The sequence below is a fragment of the Sprattus sprattus genome, assembly GCF_963457725.1.
Source record: "Sprattus sprattus genome assembly, chromosome: 10".
NCBI classification, from domain to species: domain Eukaryota; kingdom Metazoa; phylum Chordata; class Actinopteri; order Clupeiformes; family Clupeidae; genus Sprattus; species Sprattus sprattus.
Genome location: NC_137908.1, coordinates 19,196,712 through 19,217,212, shown reverse-complemented (window position 1 = coordinate 19,217,212; position 20,501 = coordinate 19,196,712). Strand labels below are relative to the sequence as shown.

Here is a 20,501-nt window from a genome sequence, read left to right as displayed (position 1 = left end):
ATTTGGCATACAATTATGAAATTGTATTGCTCATGAAGACTTTTTCATGATCCTGGATTGAACCTTTCTCTAGGTCTGTTTCAGCACACTTTGAAAGAAAATGTGTGTTCACTTGTGTAGCGAAAGGCACTCCGTCACAACTTGTATTAAACAACAAAAACAAAGGTCACAAAGTTGGATCAGCCTATGAATGCGTCATGTTCGTGACTACATCATTACTACAATATAAGGTGTATGAACACTACCATGTGCTCATTGGATATCATAGGTGTAGCAAAAAAGTGTGTGGAGAAATTCAAAATAATCATTAATTGGGTCTTTAAAATAATGCATGTGTTTGGGGAAAAACTGAATTGTACATTTATTTTGAGTGCATAGCGTAAGAAACATATTTAGGCTAATGTAAAAAGTTAACATAAAGGTAGTTGTTAACTGTCTAACTATCTAATGGGAATTGCTTTAGCCTTTTATCTTGCACGCTATTGTTTTCTGTATTATTTTATTCTTGACACTAAACCTGAAAGGACAACTAGGTTTTTAGTCCCTGGTGTTAAAAGCTCTGCCCCAAACATCAAACTTGATATTTGTTTCAAATAGTATTAATGTAAGCTTCCTTGAAGTACAACACCTTAGGAAACTGGTAGCTATTTCTGAGAATTTGATTGGATATATAGATAATGGAAAATTGCTTATCTGCTATTTGCTCTTATTTTCTTAGAATTAAGGGAGGTTTTTGTTTTCAGTTAGGGCTGTTTTAAGTAGATTTGGAATACTGTTTAGGCTTCTCCAGATATCTGTGAATAGAACAGAGAGCCAGATCTGAGGAAATATGAAACTACAATTGTATTAAAAATCCCTGGAGCGTTTTAGCCTGCCATGTGTCACACCTAAAATGTCCCTCGTCCTCCGGAACCTTAATGCTGAGTGTGACATGTATGCAGGGGACAATTGTTACTGACGACCCTGGAAAAAAAAACTGAAGGAAATTTCAGAATCCAGTGATTATTAAAAAATTGACTAATGATCGACATAGAATAATCAGACTCTTCAAAGGGAGTGCAAAAGGTAGGGGTTCCGCATATCACGTTGTCGGTTTAACCAGGTAACATTACAGCAAACATAATATAGCTAGGCTAATATGTCTAATTTTCAAGAGAGCCTGTATCATTCTCTCAACTGTGGACAATAGGCGATAGCTAGTTAACAAGGTAGCTATGCTAGGTAGCCAGCTAGTTAGCTGAACTCCAGAGCTACATCGATGCATTTACTCGGCTTGCAAACAGCTTGAGTCGACTGAGTGGTGGTTTTTGCAGGGATATTTCCCTTTACTATTACTAAGTATTGATATCCGACAGATAGTTCTGCTTTTCCTCTGAGACTGTTAGCATGATGCTAGTGAGTGATGACATTAACGTTAGCTATATGCTGTGTATAATGTAAGCTAGCGTTTGTTATGTAAAAGACTGGCTCTCTTTAATTCCGGATGCAATGTTTACGTTCATCACTTAGGTTAGCGTGACACCAGTGGCACATTGTATGGACCTAAATTCACATCCAACTAAAATAAATGAAGGAGGTTAGTGATTTTCAAATATAATGTATTCCTTTGCCTCCGCCAGGCAGTAGCCAGTAGCCTATGCTGATTACATGTGATTATGAAACCGCTCTAAATAACTTGATGTTCACGAGAATTCATATTTTCTCCCGTAATGCCTCCTTTTTCCGCCTATTTCCACAAATGTAAGTGTTCAAGCAAACACTTTGTAATGGCCAATGAACTCATAATTGTAGAAAACGCTTCGATTTGTGAAATAATCACAAAAAAATAACACTGTGAAAATGTAGACACGGATACTGATGCGTGCACACATGACCAAAGATATTTTCGTGAAAATGAAAACAATTTCAGTTGCGTTATCAATTTAATCTCAGTATATAGCTGCACCAATTATGATCTCGAGAAAATAACGTTGAATGTCAAGAATCGAATGCAGGTAACATGTAACTTAAGGTACTCTTCACCCCTCTCGAACCCCCACACCTCCGTCTCAGCCTTACTGCTTAATGCAAGTCCTCAGTGTAGCATATGCATATTTCATGAGTAGTTGTGCAGGAATGACTAAATAATTAATGTTGGACATTCATGTATTATAGACTCCCATCCCCCACTGTCTGTGTACAACAAGAGTCACTATTTTGTAAGAACTTCAGGAATGAAGCCTAGATCAAGAGTGTACGAAGCTGCACATACAGTACATTTCTGAGTGACTGCACATTCGGTTAGGGGCCCTGAAGCTTTTTGGTCTACAATCCTAGATTGCAGAAACACCAAAACTATGGGAAATGCTAAAAGATTCATGTGTTGGATTAAAACAATACTTTTGGTCTCCATATATAAAAACACATGTAATATTATTAGTGATTATTAGTTCTGGTCCTGATTTCCTCAATCAGATGAAGGAGGAGTGACCACAGTAACAGATGAGCCCTTATTCAGCCAGCATGGCTACTGCTTAGTATCACACCTAGATGATATGAGGTCTGATGAAAAGTGAGCACAGGTCATAGTCACAGCTTCTGTGAGTGTTTAAACAAGTTGCTCCTCTCTCTTCTTTCTCTTTGAGAGAGGTGCAAGTTTGATTAGCAACAAATAGGTAATTCATTTGACGGGTGAAGAATGTGAGGTTCAGCCCTTTTGACAGTAAACGTAGAACACGTTCTCACCATGTTACATTCATTTTTGTGTCCTGACCCAGTGGAAGGTGTTTAGTCTTACTGACCTTCTCTCTGCAGTGCAGGCAGCCCATGGGAGGATGTGCAGGTAATGCTCTGTGAGCCCTGTGAGACGCCATGTCTGAAGAGGCAATCTCAGGCAGCGACCTGGAGCCTGGCCACAACAGCGAAGAGGAAGATATGGAAGAGGAGGAGGAGGAGGATGATGAGGAGGAGGAGGAGGAAGAGGATGAGATAAATGAGACGGATGAGGAAGATGATGAGAATGACGGGGACGATGAGGAAGATTCAGCTGGTAAGTGGAGAGATATGCAGAGGGTAAAGACAAGACCAGACAGACATTACCTACATGTTTCTGTAGGTGTCCTCTTAACCTTCAGTGCTCAACATTTCTGTGTTTTTGGGTTTAGTTTGACATGAGTGCTGCAGAAGAAGGGATGAACCAAATGTTGTGGTTGTCTAAAATTAACTTTGCTTTGTTAAGATCAGACTCACAGTTTTATCTATATTTCCCATATATTTCAAAGGGAGTTTGTGGTAATGTTTTTCTCAGTCGCCAGTCCTTTCTCAGACTCACTTGTACTGTCTGTCTGTCTGTCCATCTCTCTGTAGATCGGCCCTGCAGTGCCAAAATTGAAAATGAGGAAACTCAGCAGAGGGCCACCCAGGGCACACCTCCACCTACCTCACCACACAAGGGTTCTTCCTCCAGCCCTCTCTCTCAACCCCCGTCTCGGCCGACCTCCAGGCCCCCGTCTCGGCCGTCCTCCAGGACCCCGTCTCGGCCGTCCTCCAGGACCCCGTCTCGGCCGTCCTCCAGGCCCGCGTCCCAGCCCTCATCCAGGTCCTCGTCACGCCCCCCCTCAGCGTCAGGCTCCCAGTCCCCCTCCAGCCCAGAGAGCCGCTCTGGCACCCCGACCACCAGTGACACCAAGAAGGGAGCCTCCAAGCTCTCCAAGCCTGCTCACATGAGGAGGAACATCAGGTAACACAAACATCTGAATGTTTGCATTAAAAAAAAAAAACATCAAATGTCAAGGACATGTCTCAGGACATAATAGTTATACCAGGTGATCATTGAGAGTAAATGCCAAGTTGCCAAGGTGATTCGATCTAGTCATGGATAAATAACTGCACTTTCTAACATTCTAACAACATAGTTTGCCTGCATGTTTCACACCCATTTCCCCTGTGTTTGTGCGGTCAGGAAGCTCCTGAAGGAGCACCAGCTGGAGGCTGTGACGCAGGCGGCCCAGCAGGAGGAGATGGAGAGGCGGCGGCGCCTGGAGCAGCTGAGGAAGGACTTCCCCATGGCGCCAGTGCCCGGCGAGCCCCCTACCGGTGAGCCTACTCTCTACCAGTCACACACCCACACAGTCCCTTCCGTCATCGCAGCAGCTCCAGCACCTCCTCCAGCTCACATAAACCCAGCCCTCTCACCACAGCTCACAGTCCCACTTTACATCAACTCCATCCTCCCCATAGAGACTATGTCTTGTAGGTGTGGTTCGTGGCTCATTTTCTCTCAGAGCGACCTGTAAAAACAGCTGTCTGAGAACCTTTTTACTTTAGCTGGATAGGTTGTAGCTTCAGCTAACCGAAGCACAGGGTTAGGCAAGTGAACACTCCATTCAAACATCTAACATTAAATGCCTCGCACATCACATATTATACGTTTACGGCGCTTCTTTGAGGTTCGACCTTTGTTGTTCCAGTATACCCACAGACACCACACCCTTGCACAGTCTCTACCTCCACACCTTTTGTCCATATCTTTGTAAGTTTCCTTGCTTTCCCATGAGCCTGTTGGCTAACTATTTCTCTCTCTCTCTCTCTCTCTCTCTCTCTCTCTCTCTCTCTCTCTATCCATTTGTGCCCTCCAGCTGAAAGCTTGTCTCAGAACAGTGAAGCCCCCAGACCATTGTCTGCTGCCCGAGGGGAGGTGATCTGTCTGGACAGCAGTGGAGACGAGGGGGACGTGCCACCTCCCCAGCCCTCTCTGCCGCTCCCCGTCCTCCTCCCCAAGCCTAGGGATGGTGAGATACACATACACATTCATGCTCAAGAACACGTGTCTGATGAGTTCTATGAAAGCCATGGCGTCTGTTGATCCTCATTATTAGTATTGTACAGTTATGCAAGTTTGTTCAAATGCAGTTGCAAGGTGCCTGCATGGCAGTGTGAAAATGTAGCTATGGATGTCTGCTCACTCATGGATCTTTTGGAAACGTTTTGTTAAAAAAAAATTGTGGACTACAGCATTTCAGACACTTTCACTAATGGAAACTGCACACCATAACTCCCTAGTCTGTTTCTGTTTTTCTTCTCAGTCTTCTTGCCGTCATTTGTCCATCTCGACCCCTCCTCAGACGTGATCGAGTTGAGCTCAGACGAGGATGACGCCCTGCAGATCAGCAGTGAGTCGGATGATGAGCGATCAGGCACGCCAGCTCCGGACGAGAGCAGTGGAGCACACGCCAATGACGCTCACAACCAGCCCGACCCCCAGGGCCGCGTGCTGGTCAACATGAACCACCCACCTGAGGAGGCGGACCTGTATTTGGCACCAAAGTTGGCTCGTGCGGTCAAACCCCACCAGGTGCTTCATTCCATCCTCACACTATGGTGGTAGTGGAACGTATGAATGCCAAACACTGTGGGCCCTAATTTCATTGATGGGATCTTGCTCATGGTATTTAATTAGCAAAACTATTTTTGACACGTTGTTAAACTAGCTTTAGTTGCTTGTTTGCTTGTTGCTAGTGGCTCGCTGCTTTGTGTCTTGCCAGTCGCCCATTAATGAAATTGGTGTGTTTAGCCATCCCTTTAACCTTTCACTTGACTTTTGTTCTCTATCAATAACTCTTTCCCCCTCTCTTTGACTCATTCCTCTTTCCCTCTCGGGACATTCTTAATCTCTCCTATTTTCCTCTGCTCTCCTTCTTCCCTCTCTCAGATTGGAGGGATCCGGTTTCTGTATGATAACTTGGTGGAGTCGGTGGAGCGCTACAAGAGCAGCAGTGGCTTCGGCTGCATCCTGGCGCACAGCATGGGCCTGGGCAAAACCCTGCAGGTCATCTCCTTCGTCGACATCCTGCTGCGCTACACCGGAGCCCACACTGTGCTCACCATTGTGCCTGTGAGTGAGCATGCCCCAAGTGTGTGTGTGTGTGTGTGTGTGTGTGTGTGTGTGTGTGTGAGTGCGTTTCTGAGTGTGTGAGTAATTGTTTAATATGATGATTTTGGTAAGTCATTTGTAATGGCATGGCAGGAATTTAAAAGATAGCGAGTGTTTCTCTTCCCATAGTAACATAATTGGCCCCAGCCTTCTCAGCTGACTTTCTCTGTCTCACTTTTCCCCTCCCTCTTCCTCTTACTGGCTTGCCCTTTTCTCTTGGTACCACCTTATCTGTTTATTCTTTCTTAAAATCTCTCTTTCATTTGATCTCTCTGGCTCCTTCCCTTTTCCCTTGTTCTTCCTCTCATTCCTATTTCCTCTTCCTCCTCCTCCTCTCTCCACTGCAGGTGAACACACTACAGAACTGGCTGGCTGAGTTTAACCTCTGGCTGCCGACCCAAGAGAACCTACCCCCTGACACAGACGAAAGCTATGTTGCCCCTCGCGCCTTCCGAGTGTTCATCCTCAATGACGAGCACAAGTAGGCATCAGCACACACTCACACATGTACACATACCATGACTACTTTGTGTTGTATTAATTCACCATTGCCACTACCTAGCACTGACAAGTTCAGTTACATCTAGCAGTGCAGAGACCAATGGGAAATATGTATAGTGTAACTCTCAGTTTGACCCTCAAAGAACCCATATTCGTTTGTTCCTTTTTTAGTTTTTCTCATCATGCGATCACCAAATGCCAATATGTTATATGTACATTTACAGCTGTCAAAAGAAACGTTTTGGTTTGTAATTTGTATTCTCTTTTGTCCTGTAAGAACCACTGTTGCTCGGGCCAAGGTGGTGGAGGACTGGAGTCGTGACGGAGGTGTGCTGCTGATGGGGTATGAGATGTACCGCCTGCTGTCCCTCAAGAAGAGTTTCGTGACTGGGCGAAAGAGGAAGACTAAGAAGCCCACCGGGCCGGTCATCATCGACCTGGATGAGGAAGACCGCCAGCAGGAACTTCTCAAAGGTCAGCACTGGCTACCAGAGCAGCTAAACATTCGCTCGCCGCATTAGTTCAGTCGGGTGACACTGTAATGTTTCATTACAATTTAATCAATTTCACCTTTACATTGAGTTAATGATTAACATTTAACTAGTAGTAATGAAGTATTTATACAAATGTATGGAAAAGTACTTAAAATATTTTAATTGTATGCCCAATGTGTTCATCACATTGTATTGGTACCTACCACTCAGGGCACCTCTTGTGTTCTACACAAGTCTGTCTTCTACAACTGTTCACCAATCATAGTCATTAGAGAGGGCTTGTCTTCTAACCACCTTGTTAAACTCCTCCCCCCTGCCCTGCAGGCATTGAGAAGGCCCTCTCAAGGCCTGGTCCTGACGTGGTGATCTGTGACGAGGGCCACCGCATCAAGAACTGCCACGCCAGTACGTCCCAGGCGCTGAAGAACATCCGTTCACGGCGGCGGGTGGTGCTGACGGGCTACCCGCTGCAGAACAACCTGATCGAGTACTGGTGCATGGTGGACTTTGTGCGGCCCGACTTCCTGGGTACGCGGCAGGAGTTCAGCAACATGTTTGAGCGGCCCATCCTCAACGGTCAGTGCATGGACAGCACGCCGCAGGACTGCCGGCTCATGCGCTACCGCAGCCACGTGCTGCACAGCCTCCTGGAGGGCTTCGTGCAGAGGTGGGTAGAATGCTGCATTGCACCACAAGAATACATGCCCGAGGACACTACAAGTAAACCTTGTCAAAAGCAATGCTCACCAACTAACATTGCTACTTTGAGCTTTGGAACTTACGGCACTAGAAAATAGTCACTTGTGGATCAAATTATTGATTAGCTGACCCCTGACATATCGTAATATTGGCACGACTAGTCATGACTCACACACAGCTCCAAAATAAACAACTCAATTGTTTTTTCATGTTATGTTCTCTTATGTCAGGTACTTGAACACATAGCACATATCCTTTCCTTGTCGTTCAGTCATGCAAAATATATCCACTATGTTTACCAGTATGGGATTGTCTTGTGTTTTTGGCGCCAGGCGGGGCCACGATGTGCTGAGGAATCAGTTGCCGGACAAAGAGGAGCATGTGATCATGGTGCGTCTGTGCCCCCTGCAGAGGGCGCTCTACATGGAGTTCATGAACCGCTTCAGGGACGCGGGCAACAGCGGCTGGCTGGGCCTCAACCCCCTGAAGGCCTTCTGTGTCTGTTGCAAGGTGAGCCCTTTGTCCCTTTCTGCTGCCAATTAGGCCATTTTGAGTTCACTGGATAAGTGTGGATGGTTGGACATGTCTTTCAATGTGCTCCAACAGTATGGTTCACTTTTTCCAACTTTGTTTCCCTTTTGTAACCATCATACATTTTTAATAATGAACCAGAATGAAGTCTGGCAATGCTGTGGGTTCATGTTTCCTGTTAATACGCTAAATTCAAATATGCTAGTTTATTGAGTAGAGCTTCAAGGTAGCTCTGATCAGGCTTTTAGCTAGGATTTTTTGAGGGGGGGTCCATTTTGTAATTGAACCTAACGCGGCTAAGCCCCGGTGACCCAGCAAAACTAGGGGGGTCTGGGGGCATGCTCCCCCATAAGATTTTTTTTTGAAAATAACCTTTTAAATAGTGTCCTCTAGTGGGTTTAAGGAAGATAAATTAACAAATTTAGATGTATTATATGGCATAAACATATTGAAGACATCCGCTGAGATTTTGTTTTGGATATGTGTGAAGCAGGAGCACCCTGACCTGGGAGAGAAAGCTTAGGAGCAGCTATACCCTTTGCCTCCATATATTTATGTGAGAACTCCTTCTCTGCAATGACTGTGATCAAAACAAAGCATTGAAACAGACTGTGCCTGGAGAAGAGCCTAATCAAAGCAGTTGCCTCCCTTTTTTTTTTGAAAATAACCTTATAAATAGTGTCCTCTAGTGGGTTTTTAGGAAGAGAAGTTAACAAATGTAGATTTAAAATATGGCACAAAAATAAAAATATTGGAGACATCCACTGAGATAGGTGCTAATTATAGTTAATGTCAGATATCCTCTGTTCAATTTTCAAACTCCCTCACTATATGACTTTTTGCTCGAGCAATATTCCATGACAAATGATACGATGCCAACGTGACAGTTTCAGAGTACTTCGTTCATAAAAAAAAAAAAAGCCGAGTCTGTTTCTCTGACTGACGTTTCAATTCAAAGTATGTACCTTGTGCTTGCACAGCTCTTTGCCTTTAGGAACTCCTGGGCTATATGTTAGCATTGTGTGTGGAGAGAAGGCGCTGTCAGGCGCTCCAAGTTTGAGGCTTTAAAATGCGACAGTGACGTCTGGCATATTAAGCAGAGGGGTTTTCTATTTCGCTCCGCAAATAATTCCTTCCATTCAGGCAAGAACGTGCAGTGTTTATCTTCATATTTTCGTTTAGCTTTACGCTTTGCTGGATCCATGGCATTCTTTCAGTAGCTACTGCTAGTTTGGCTAGTAGTAACTCTCTGCGAATGGGTGCACACATTAGAATGTTTCATGTTTGGAACATTAACGTTACTTGAAGACATCTCTCAAGATCGCGTGATGACACAATATACATGAATAGATACCCCATTCAAATCGGACAGCTTTTTGTCTGTATTTCGTGCAAAATATGCATTTTAGATGTTTATTTTACAATATGAAAATTCTGTACACCAAGGGAAAAGTCAGTGAGCACTCGCGCTGGAGCCGAGCCCCACGTCAGCCGGCAAAGAGCTGCATGCGGCTCGCCACCCCTAATAGCGGTAAACTGTTGTTTTACGTGTTACAACGTGATTACGCTCATTAACGTTTGAACAATGTTGAGAGTTATTGTGAACACGTTTAAAAAAAGTTTGACTGAGTGAAAAAAGGGACGAAAACTTAAGGCGTCTGTAGGGCGTCTGCCTAAAAGTACTGCGTCCAATTTCTTATTATTTTAGAACAGTGCGTCCAAAAGACGCACGGACGCATGCCTAGCTAAAAGCCTGGCTCTGATATCTGTTGCTGTATTTTACCAACCTGGTTTTACTGCTGTTATCTGTCTTTAGATATGGAACCATCCAGATGTTCTGTACGAGACACTGCAGAAAGAGAGCCTGGCTAATGAGCAGGACCTGGACTTGGATGATGTCAGTTCCCCTGGTAACGCCCGATGTGCTGCTCCTGGTCTCAAGGGAAAGTCTGGTGACTCCGCTCAAAGCAAAGGGGGCTTGCCTGTGCTGGGCATAAACCCTATACAGGAGAGAGCCAATCAGGTCGTCACCTATGAATGGGTAAGAATAACTTTGACCAATTAGGAAGGTGCTGAAGTTGACTAGTTGTCAGGTTAGCATTCTCTATTATTTTGCTAAACCATTTCTGGGGTATTGTTATTGTTTGTAGCAGTACATTAACACTGATGTGTGGCTATGAGTGTAAACATATACACGATTAATGCAAGACAAGGATTTCTTATATGAAAATGTTTTGTTATGCTATGGTTTATTTTGGCATTTTAATTGTGTGTTATGTATTGTCTTTGGTAAGGTATTTCTTTAAAATATTTTCATTACAAACACATTTGTTTTGGAGAGACTTAACATCATTTGAATCATTAGAATAAAGCTACGTTTGAAATGTGAACCATCAGAGAAGCCAGGTGTGGCTAATATGCCATAATAGTCATAGGTCCGTGAAAACTAAATCAGACCAATGTGTAGCGTAACATCCAAGCCATTTTAAGGTCATGAAGGGGTTTTTTTATGATAAAAACTAAATATGTAATTTTGTGTATAATCAATGCCTGGAGAGGAACTTTCATGTAGTTTTGAGTGGGTATATTGACTTCAAAACTCATCAAAAACATCACCACAGGTTGCTAATCTTTTGTCCTTCACACCTATAGGCAAAACACATCATGTCAAATTACCAGCCAGGTATTCTGGAAAATTCTGCAAAGATGGTGCTGCTCTTCCATTTGATTGATGAGAGTGTAAGCAGAGGAGACAAGATGTTGGTGTTCAGGTGAATCTATGATTTCCGTGTATTGTGCCTGGCAGAAGTCTAGTGACGAGATACTTTAGACTGCAGTCACATAGCACACACACACTCTTGTATACTTTAGGCAGAAACCAGGAGTTAGTGCAGTAGAATGTGTTTTATTTCAATCAGAATTCAGCTTGAGATGCCAAATGTAAGACAGATATCTTATGCTGTAGCCAGCGGTACATCAGGAAGTACAATTGACATATCTAGGTTCACTGTCTTAGGAACTCTGCAGTACGTGTTTGTATGACTGTATGTGAATGTTGAATGTGTGTTTTGTATTGTGTTTCATGTGTGCACCAGTCAGAGCTTGTCTACACTCACTGTTATTGAGGACTTCCTGTCTAAGAGGCCGATGCCAGCATCCAGAATAAAACCTGACAGTTCCACTCAGAACTGGGTTCGCCATATCAACTATTACCGTAAGATTTACTGGACTGCAAGGCAATTTACTCTGATTCTGATTCTCTGTGAGAGTTGTTTATCAATTTTTGATACAGTACAGATACAGCATTTTTTTACTCTATTTGGTAAGACTGATATGTTGCTGGTTATACTTCATGGAGAATTTCAGAAAAGTTATATCTTCTCTTCTGTCCTAAGATTGTAGTTGTTAAGATAAGCACCATGTAAACACAATGGGTGACACTAATTTTCTGGTAGGTCTGGATGGAAGCACCTCAACTTCAGAGAGGGAGAGACTCATCAACCAGTTCAATGACCCAACAAACGACATGGCTTGGGTCTTCCTCCTCTCTACTAGGTAGTGTGCACAGACACACAAACACACTCGAAAGCTGGACGCAGACGTACACATACTTCCTTTTATACACTCCTATATGCATGGTTTGTGTTCTCTCAGGCACACTGTCCAGACACCAACACTTGTAAGTGTACACATAACCTTTTTTGATTGCAATGTTAACTAAACATCGTGCTTAAACATGGGCCCCATATGGTGTGTGTGACATGTAGAGCGGGCTGCCTGGGAGTGAACCTGATCGGGGCGAACCGCGTGGTGGTTTTTGATGCTTCCTGGAACCCCTGCCATGACGCACAGGCTGTGTGCCGAGTGTATCGCTATGGGCAACGCAAGCCCTGCCATATCTACCGTCTGGTGTGTGACTTCACCCTGGAGAAGAAGATCTACGACCGGCAGGTCTCCAAACAGGGCATGTCTGGTGAGTGGCACGAAGCTTGTGTTGTGTCTTTTCATGTGTGAGTTCATGTCTGATCTGAACTTTTTATTCATATGCCATTCTTGCAATCACTGGGTTCTGTCTGCTACTCTACCCATGTGTGTGTATGGATGTGTGAATTTTCCCTTGTGTGTGTGCTACAGACCGTGTTGTGGACGACCTGAACCCTGTGCTCAACTTCACCCGACGAGAAGTGGAATCTTTGCTTCATTTTGTGGAGGAAGAGCCCGACCACCAACAGAACATTCTCCAAACCCAGAATGACATGGAAACGGTCATCAGAGATACCTGCCTAAATTTCCCAGAGTGTATCACCAAGGTACATAGAAACACACACAGGAACACACTAAAAAAAACGACTGAAAGCACGCGTATAACCAAAAAGGATACCCTTCACCCCATCGCAAAAACAGAAATCCACCTGCCCACTGGCACCCATCTTTGTCTCTGACCTTACGTTCCTGTCATCCCAACTAGCCGCCCTTCCAGCACGAATCCCTACTGATGGACCGCAAGGACATGAAGCTCACCAAGGCTGAGAAGCGTGCAGCCAAGAAGAGCTATGAGGAGGAGAAGCGGGCCTCGGTTCCCTACTCCCGGCCGTCATACGCACACTACTACCCAACCAGTGCACAGAACCTCAACAACATCCAAGCCTTCAATCAACACAACTGGTACCAGATCACACACACACACACACACACACACACACACACACAAAAACACAGACAAGAACATGCATACAAACTTACACACAGATCCATTTGAGTAGAAAAACAAATACATATATATATACTGTTAGGTGAAAATTCACCCTAGTTACCTCAGGACTCCGGAGCTGAATATAAGTATATTTATTAGACAATTGCAATCGGGCTCACTACCAGCACCAGGCTAAAAGTGAAGCCCTGATAAACACATCGCACAAGGTTTATATAGACAAAAGTTTAGCGTTCAGCAGGGATAACCTCATGGTGGATCTCTGACGTCCAAGGCAAGGATGGAAGTTTTGCAAGGTCAGAAGAAGCTTATCACCTCTGGTCTAAACATGCTCTTGTAGATATGCAGACTAAGTGGCACCTAATATTCTAAGTTACACACACGCAGAAACACAGAAAGGCCATGTTCCTGCTTACAAAAGTACATAATTCATATAAAGTAAATATTAATACAAGGCACTTGATTATTATATTCTTAAGTAGTTAACAGTGTTTGGAAATTATCTCCATCATATACCCCCAATCCAGAAACAAATACACATATGCACTCACATATATAGTATACTGGCAAACATGAAACACATCCATACAACACCCACAATCAACACAAACCTATGGACTGATGTAACACAATCATGACCTTTGCCCCCTCCGCATCTTTGTTTCCTCAGGCGCCCCACAATTCGTTCAGATGAAAAGCCAGTGGCAAGCGTGCGTCCAGTTCAGTCCACGCCCATACCCATGATGCCACGGCAGGTATCGCTGGGAATCCCTGGCTCCAGCTCGGGTATCAACTTCCCCGTCAACTACTTGCAGAAGGCCGGTGTGTACGTGCAGCGCATCATCACCACCACCGGTAATAACAACGCCACCTCGCTAACTGGCCAGTGTAGTAGCTCATCATTACACATACATCTGAAGCATACAACAGACTTTTCACAGAAATGCGATACTGTAGGAACACACTTTGGGTGACATTTTACTCACTGTTTACCCAGAGTTATTCCTAAGGGACAGAAATGACATGGAAATATAGTGATGACGAACAGGAGCTTCTGAAAGCTTTTTCAGCAATGGTACTAGTATGTGGTTTGTGCCCGCATCCATAGATATCGTGATCCCAGGGGCCAACAGCACTACTGAAGTCCAGGCCCGGATTGGTGCTGGAGAGAGCATTCACGTCATCAAAGGCTCCAAAGGTATGGTCAACATATGCAGTCAGTTGGGCCATGCACTAGATTACCAGTGCTCACATAGAGACACGGAAACAGTGATTGGATTAAGTACACGTGCTGTTATAGTTGTCAAACATAATCTGAGAAATCCTTTTTTTTATCAAAAAGTAATAATTCATTCATTCCTATCAGCTGTTGTGCTTGTAAAACTGTGGTCAGCTGCAAACTGGTACTCCCTCTGCCCCTAGGTACCTACATCAGGACCAACGATGGCCGCATCTTTGCCATCCGCTCCTCGGGGAAGAACAGACCTTTACAGGCCGTCTCCAGCATGTCCAGAGGTACAGCACCAGGAACCACATGATTTCCCATGCTACATGTAGAGGGTTCCATAGTGAACCCTTCAATAGAGATCATCAATGGGGAATTAACGCATTTAGGTCCCTGCAGAACATCTCTAGTGATCTCACTGTTCATCTGTCTGTCAGTCCACCCCTGAATTTGGCTGATTATCATAAAGGTTTAAATGATCCTAACCTGATTATTGCTGATATCTGTCTTCCAGGTTCCCAGGGAGGCTTGATGCACTCTGTGAGTAATGGCGGAACGTCCTCCCCAGAGCGGAAACAGCCCTCCCCGTCTCCTCCAGATAGCCCGGAGATTCTGCGAGAGCTTCACCGCTATGAGGAGACGGTTGCCATGGGAGATGAACTATCACCCCCAGGCAGGGGGGAGATGTCAGGCGATAACAAGCAGCAGCACAGGCAGACAGCAGACGCCTACGGCTGGCCAACACCTGGCACAGATGAAGGAGACTTGCGTGGCAACAAGAGGAAGTGGTTCCAAAGGCCACGTGGGGGCAAGAGGTCCCTGGGGGCGTCAGAGTTTCCGAGTTTCCCCATGGGTGGTGGTGGTGGTGCCGATGGCGGCATGGGCTTCCCCTCCGTGGGGCTCAACCCGACGCTGCTGGGGGCGCTAGGTCACATGAATCACTCCTTGCTCGGGGGTGCTGGGAGCAGGTCCCAGTTTGGAGACGGACTGGGGGACCTGCACTCCATGTTTCCAACGACCGACGATATGGGCCTAGAAGCCACAGGAAACGGACCTCTCCCCAGCTCTTCAGCCTTGGCCTCCACTTCTGCTGCCTCTTCCTCATCCTCCACTTCCGCTCTGCCGTCCACCTCGCTCCCCCCTTTCATGCTCAACCCTAGCATGGCTAGCATGCTTTCCGGTGGTTTCCCGTTGTCATACAACCAGTCAGTGTTTCCCAGCTCCTCCTCCTCCTCATCTGCTTCTTCCTCCACCACCCCTGGCTTCCTCTCCCTCTATCCCTCGGCTACCTCCAGCCTTCTGGGGGCCGCCCTGGCCAGGCCAGACCTTCCTCACTCAAGCATGGCAGAAAATGGAGGTAGCAGCTCGGACGACGATGTCATTGAAGTCATGGGTCAGTGAAACCAATCCAGTAAAAACAATGGGAGATGCGCACACAGCACACACACATACACACACACACCCAACTGGGGACCAGCAAGACAAGAAACACTGAAATCCACAAAGACTCCTTCATACAAAACTCCTGACCAAGAGTGTCAGTAGAGAGGCAGCGTTTCAAGAGTTGGAGACATTCTCACCATATCACACCGTAAGGGACCATTTTTGCGCTACTAAGGGTTTTTTCCACATAGCCCTTTCTTCCAGCTCCTTCCTGTTCTTGTCAGACTAGCTTTGACCACCGCGCTGCTCACTGCAGCCACATAATGCTGTGGTCCGAAACAGCCCATTTCTGTCTCTCTGAACCATTATTCTCCACCATGAGGAGTTTAGCATTATTAGTCGTCAGGTAGGTACTGTAGCATCACCTGCTGAAATGGAAAATTAGGTATTATCTATTGACTTTATCCATACTTTGAGGTAAAAAACAAAAAAAGCGATGAGTGGTATAAGACTCATGTGGGATCATGTTCAAGTATAAAAAAAATACTTCTTTAAAAAAAAAATGCTTAATCAAAGAATGTACTTTCATGTTAGCCTTTATTGACATTTTGGTGAGGGATTAACATCTTTTGGTTTAAACATCAGCCTTAAATGGGACACTGTTCTGTTTTTGTAGTCTACAGTTGTGTAGCAAGTTCTGTCCCCCTTAAAACACCATGAATGTCTAGACTGTTATTTCTTTGTACTGTTTGTTTAGAGGTTTTTAAGACATTGTGGGAAATAATTTTTCAGTCAAGTAATGGTGATGCCTTTCATGTGCATCTTCTGAATTTAGCATCCCATCATAAAGGGTCTGCCAGTTAAGTGATTTTTTTTTCTTATATCAAACTCCTCCCACAGGCTGCTTTTAAAGTATACTCATACGTTCAGTACAAATCATTACATTGACATTCAAAATATTTCTTTTCTATGTATTGATGATATTCATTTGTTACACATGACCAGTGACAATATCTGTTTTTTGGTTGTCTCTGGGTACAAAACAATACCTGAGTTATTTATTGAAAATTGTGGAAAGTTAATTCATTTGTATTTTTTATTTTTATTTTTGTACATTATGGTCTGATTTTTTTTAAAGATCCCTCTTTGTCCTAACGAGTCTGAGGGGTTTTGGATGGTGATGCGTGCACAGTCAAAGGACCTGATACGATTGTGAGACATACCACAGCATTCTCTTGACAACGCAAGAATGTCAGGAGGAGCCCCATGTCTATTCAGAAACCAATCTACACTAGAATGACAGCACAGGTCAAAACATTTTATACTGAATTTGTCCATTTAAATTGGAAATGGAATGGGGTAACCCGAAACCCCCAAAGCCCCATCACGTTTCTTGAAATAAGCACTGTGTATTTAGAGTGTATGCAGTAAACACAAGCCATGCGGTCCGAGACCTAGTGTGCGACCTTTACTGGGCACTAGTGACATCTGAATTTGCTCCACTGTGGAAGTAAGTCTAAGACCAGCAATCTGTGAGCTGCAGGCCCTTGTGTCAGGCCACAGAGGAAGTGAGAGAGACTGGAAGAAGCTGGGGTAGGTTATGCCCCATTTGTTTAACAAATTATGTTTTAACTAAATAAATCCTTCTCTGCTGTATTCAAGTTCAGTTGCTAATGTCAATTTTGTTAACAGTCAGAATCGGCTATACAGGCCACAGAGAAATGTTTAAGGAAAATGCCTTTTAAAATGTGAGGGCAGCTTCTTCAACCAAAATATTTAGGATGACTGGAAATTTAGGCTGGACTTACAATTAGCTGACACACATTATTTTTCATAGAAAATATTATTACTGTTCCAAAATGAACCTGTTTTAGCAAACTGTACAAATAGATTAACAGAATACCGATACACAACAGTAACTTCATTCTGAGCTATTCTCAGCATTTCTCACAAAAGAGTTTTAAAGCAATTGGACATCTTTGTTAGAATGCATGTTGAAAATAAATAAAGTTTTTTACAACATTGATTGTCCCATGGTCACCACAGGGATCTCCTAATCTGTGGAAGAAAAACATGATAAAGAAAAAGACAGCTCTAAATCTCTGATCTAAGGTGCTATGCACACGAAGTCTAGGGCCTCCGAATCGGATTTACTTTTCACACCAATCGAATCTTTTAAGTGTCGTTTACATGGAGCCTAGTTTGTCAAACTGATACGGATAGCTAATACAGATAGATAGATAGATACAGATAGATCTTTTAATTTCGTAAATACGGAGGCTGGCAACGAGAGATTTGCGTAAACACGGAGGCAGCAGATTGCGGTGAACCGACTGTAGTACATACCTCACGCCTGTGGGTGGCGCTTTAGCGCTTTATTTACACAACTGAAAAAACGTGAAAAACCTAGAAGAAGAGACTCAAAAGCACAAGGTAAAGGAAGCAGCAAACGGATAAACAAATTACACAAGACATTCAAGCTCCAATTAACAACATTACATTATGATGGTTAATAAAATCAGTGGTCAGACTAAAGGATATGCGAAAATGAATTCTTTTTTCTATTGATAATAAAGAGTTTGGAACAGTAACATGACATGTCTGTCATCCCATCTCCCATGATGCATTGCTCCGAGCATTTTACATACATTTATGAATAAAAAAGCAAATTAAATCGCTGGCCAATTTATATTTGTGGTCATGAAAGTTATGTTACGTCTGAATAAGAAGAATTAGATCAAGATAGGGGGCTAATCAAAAATCAGAAGACTGGGTTAATGTTAGTGAATTCGAGGCCCACCATGAATGAGATTTTGAGGGAGAACAAGTTATTTAAATACTGGTTGGAGATGGCGGAAAAGATCACGTGGGGCAGTGACGTCATCAGGTTGCGTGAAACCGTGCAGACGAACACCAGCCCCCGTACCGATTCAAATCTACTCACTTTCTACCCCGGACTGCGATCGTTGCAGAAACGAGGTGCGGATAGAGAGTGTTCGTATGGATGATAGGGCTATCTGTATTAGCTATCCGTATCAGTTTGACAAACTAGGCTCCATGTAAACGACACTTAAAACTAGCATGAACATTATCAAAATCAACAATAATGCCTGATTCCACAAGGTAAAAAAAAGCCCTTGCTTTTGTGGAGACCAATTTGTAAAACTCCCTGTCAAAAATAGAGTTGTAGCCAACCTGTAAATACTTTGTACATCTTTCAGGACTGCATCTGTTTCTTGGCCAGATACGCACTAGTGACCTGGCTCATGATCACCAGTGCACTCAAACAGGGGCAGAGTACCGCCAAGTACCAGGCATGTCCATTCACCGAGCCTGTGAACCACGCAGACCAGAGACCTAGGACCAGACTTCCACTACCCAGCAGGTATGTAAGGAGGCCCGTCACAGCATGGTAGCGCTTCATCTTAGCCAGCGACCAACCCTTGGCCAGTTTGATGTAGATCAAAGGTACGGCTGCTAGGGACTGGACCCCCACAATTCCCACTGTGACAATGCCCACAAGTCCATGCCACGACGTAAAGTGGGGTTTGTCATTCAGGTATTTATTGTAAGAGATGGCACTCAGGCCAAGGCAGGCACAGGTGACACACAGGCATTGCAGCACCCAATGGAGACGACCTTTGGTCTTGTGAGAAAGTTTTCGGACAGGAGAAGAGTGTGGGGAGAAGAGTAGCACCGCTTCAGTCATTAACAGGGAAAACTGGGGAAAGATTTAAAAAAAAGGATGTGTTCAAGTGCACTGAGGCAGATCTGAGTACAGCAGTTTAAATCTGTTAAATATGTTATGCATTAACAGCCCTCTCCGAATTAACAACCCTGAAATGGATTTTACTTACCGCTAATGTCATCAGAAAGGGATGCCAGGAGAACAGACCTGGTAAAACAGATAGGGGTTTCGACTTAGTGTAACTTGGTGACAACTTAAAGTTACTTATTCTTAAATTATTATTCTGACAGCATTGCTGTTCAGACCATGGACATCCTGGTCATCCTTTTTATGGCTAAAGTTAAAACTGTGTTTCCAGTATTACTGCACTCTACATGTTTTCTTGTTTTGTTTCAGGCCTTTAATTGCATTCTTTTTTACTTTCATGTGATGTATGCATAAAACCCTCTGTAAAACACAGAGAGTACACATGAACATTGAGATACAATGACTCCCTAAAATCACGGTAGTAGAGGTATTTAGAATGTTGTACACAAATCTGCACACTTGTAAACAGGAGTTTATTCTTCGGCGCGTGCACTGCACTACTTACTAGATCCAGGTCTAGCCAACACTGCTATGAACACAGTGAACCCCGCGGCTATAAAGTGAGTGATAGACCCGAATAAAATCCTGGTGAAAGCATAAAACCAAGGTTCCGACTGTACCGATTGTGTCATAGCGTTCGACTGAAATTGTCCTCTTTAGAGGAGTTCGATAGCAAAGGCTTCTGCAGTTCACCAATCGGGAAGAAGGCCGGTGCCCTCATTTAAACCTTCGAAACTAGATGCATCCGTGTCGCTGAATAGGCTACATACGATACTTTCGCTGTTGCACCGACTCTATATTATGCCGATGAAACTACTATATGACTATTTTCAAATAATCCTTTTGCTGCGCATCGATTGCTTTACGTTTCCGGTTCTCGACGTTGACTCCTGCTGACGTGTGCTAAACGTTGTTGAGTTGTGATGTTGGGATTAGCGCACCCCTCTGAGTTTGAGCCACTGGGCAAGTACTATGTGAGGCTGTAGAGCGCGTCCTAGTGGTTTATGTTGCGCATGGTGGAAAAACAGATTCAGGGTTTCTCACTGGTTGATTTCTCTAATTACATTTTTTAAAACCAATTTGACGTTGATATTGTTGTACTTTTTAGTACATGAATAAAAGTACTAGTAGGCTGATTCGTATTGAACACCTTGCATGTAACGTTTACTGAATATAACACCAAGACACAGATCTCGCGAATATCACACAACAGAATAAGGTTGCCAGGTACAAACATAATCCCCGACTAACATACCATTACAACAATATAC

The 20,501-nt window shown here is 44.0% G+C and overlaps 2 protein-coding genes across 2 annotated transcripts; one reads left to right on the top strand and one right to left on the bottom strand.

The window, feature by feature from the left end:
* Positions 1 to 955: 955 nt before the first annotated feature.
* On the top strand, positions 956 to 17,913 carry rad54l2 (RAD54 like 2). The gene is made up of 22 exons (XM_080846477.1): positions 956 to 1,065; positions 2,794 to 3,028; positions 3,346 to 3,718; positions 3,941 to 4,074; positions 4,617 to 4,769; positions 5,064 to 5,332; positions 5,690 to 5,872; positions 6,259 to 6,392; positions 6,690 to 6,886; positions 7,231 to 7,573; positions 7,938 to 8,115; positions 9,953 to 10,177; positions 10,789 to 10,907; positions 11,232 to 11,350; positions 11,592 to 11,691; positions 11,904 to 12,109; positions 12,271 to 12,446; positions 12,605 to 12,801; positions 13,518 to 13,702; positions 13,956 to 14,045; positions 14,270 to 14,362; positions 14,587 to 17,913. Exons 2-22 carry the CDS (start codon positions 2,851 to 2,853, stop codon positions 15,471 to 15,473), a joined length of 4,539 nt encoding a protein of 1,512 aa, XP_080702603.1. The 5' UTR covers positions 956 to 1,065; positions 2,794 to 2,850; the 3' UTR covers positions 15,474 to 17,913.
* A 713-nt stretch (positions 17,914 to 18,626) lies between these two features.
* cyb561d2 (cytochrome b561 family, member D2) lies at positions 18,627 to 19,928 on the bottom strand. Its single transcript, XM_080845773.1, has 3 exons — positions 19,736 to 19,928; positions 19,313 to 19,350; positions 18,627 to 19,176 (listed from the first exon to the last, which is right to left on the bottom strand). Exons 1-3 carry the CDS (start codon positions 19,860 to 19,862, stop codon positions 18,673 to 18,675), a joined length of 669 nt encoding a protein of 222 aa, XP_080701899.1. The 5' UTR covers positions 19,863 to 19,928; the 3' UTR covers positions 18,627 to 18,672.
* Between the last annotated feature and the right edge of the window lie 573 nt (positions 19,929 to 20,501).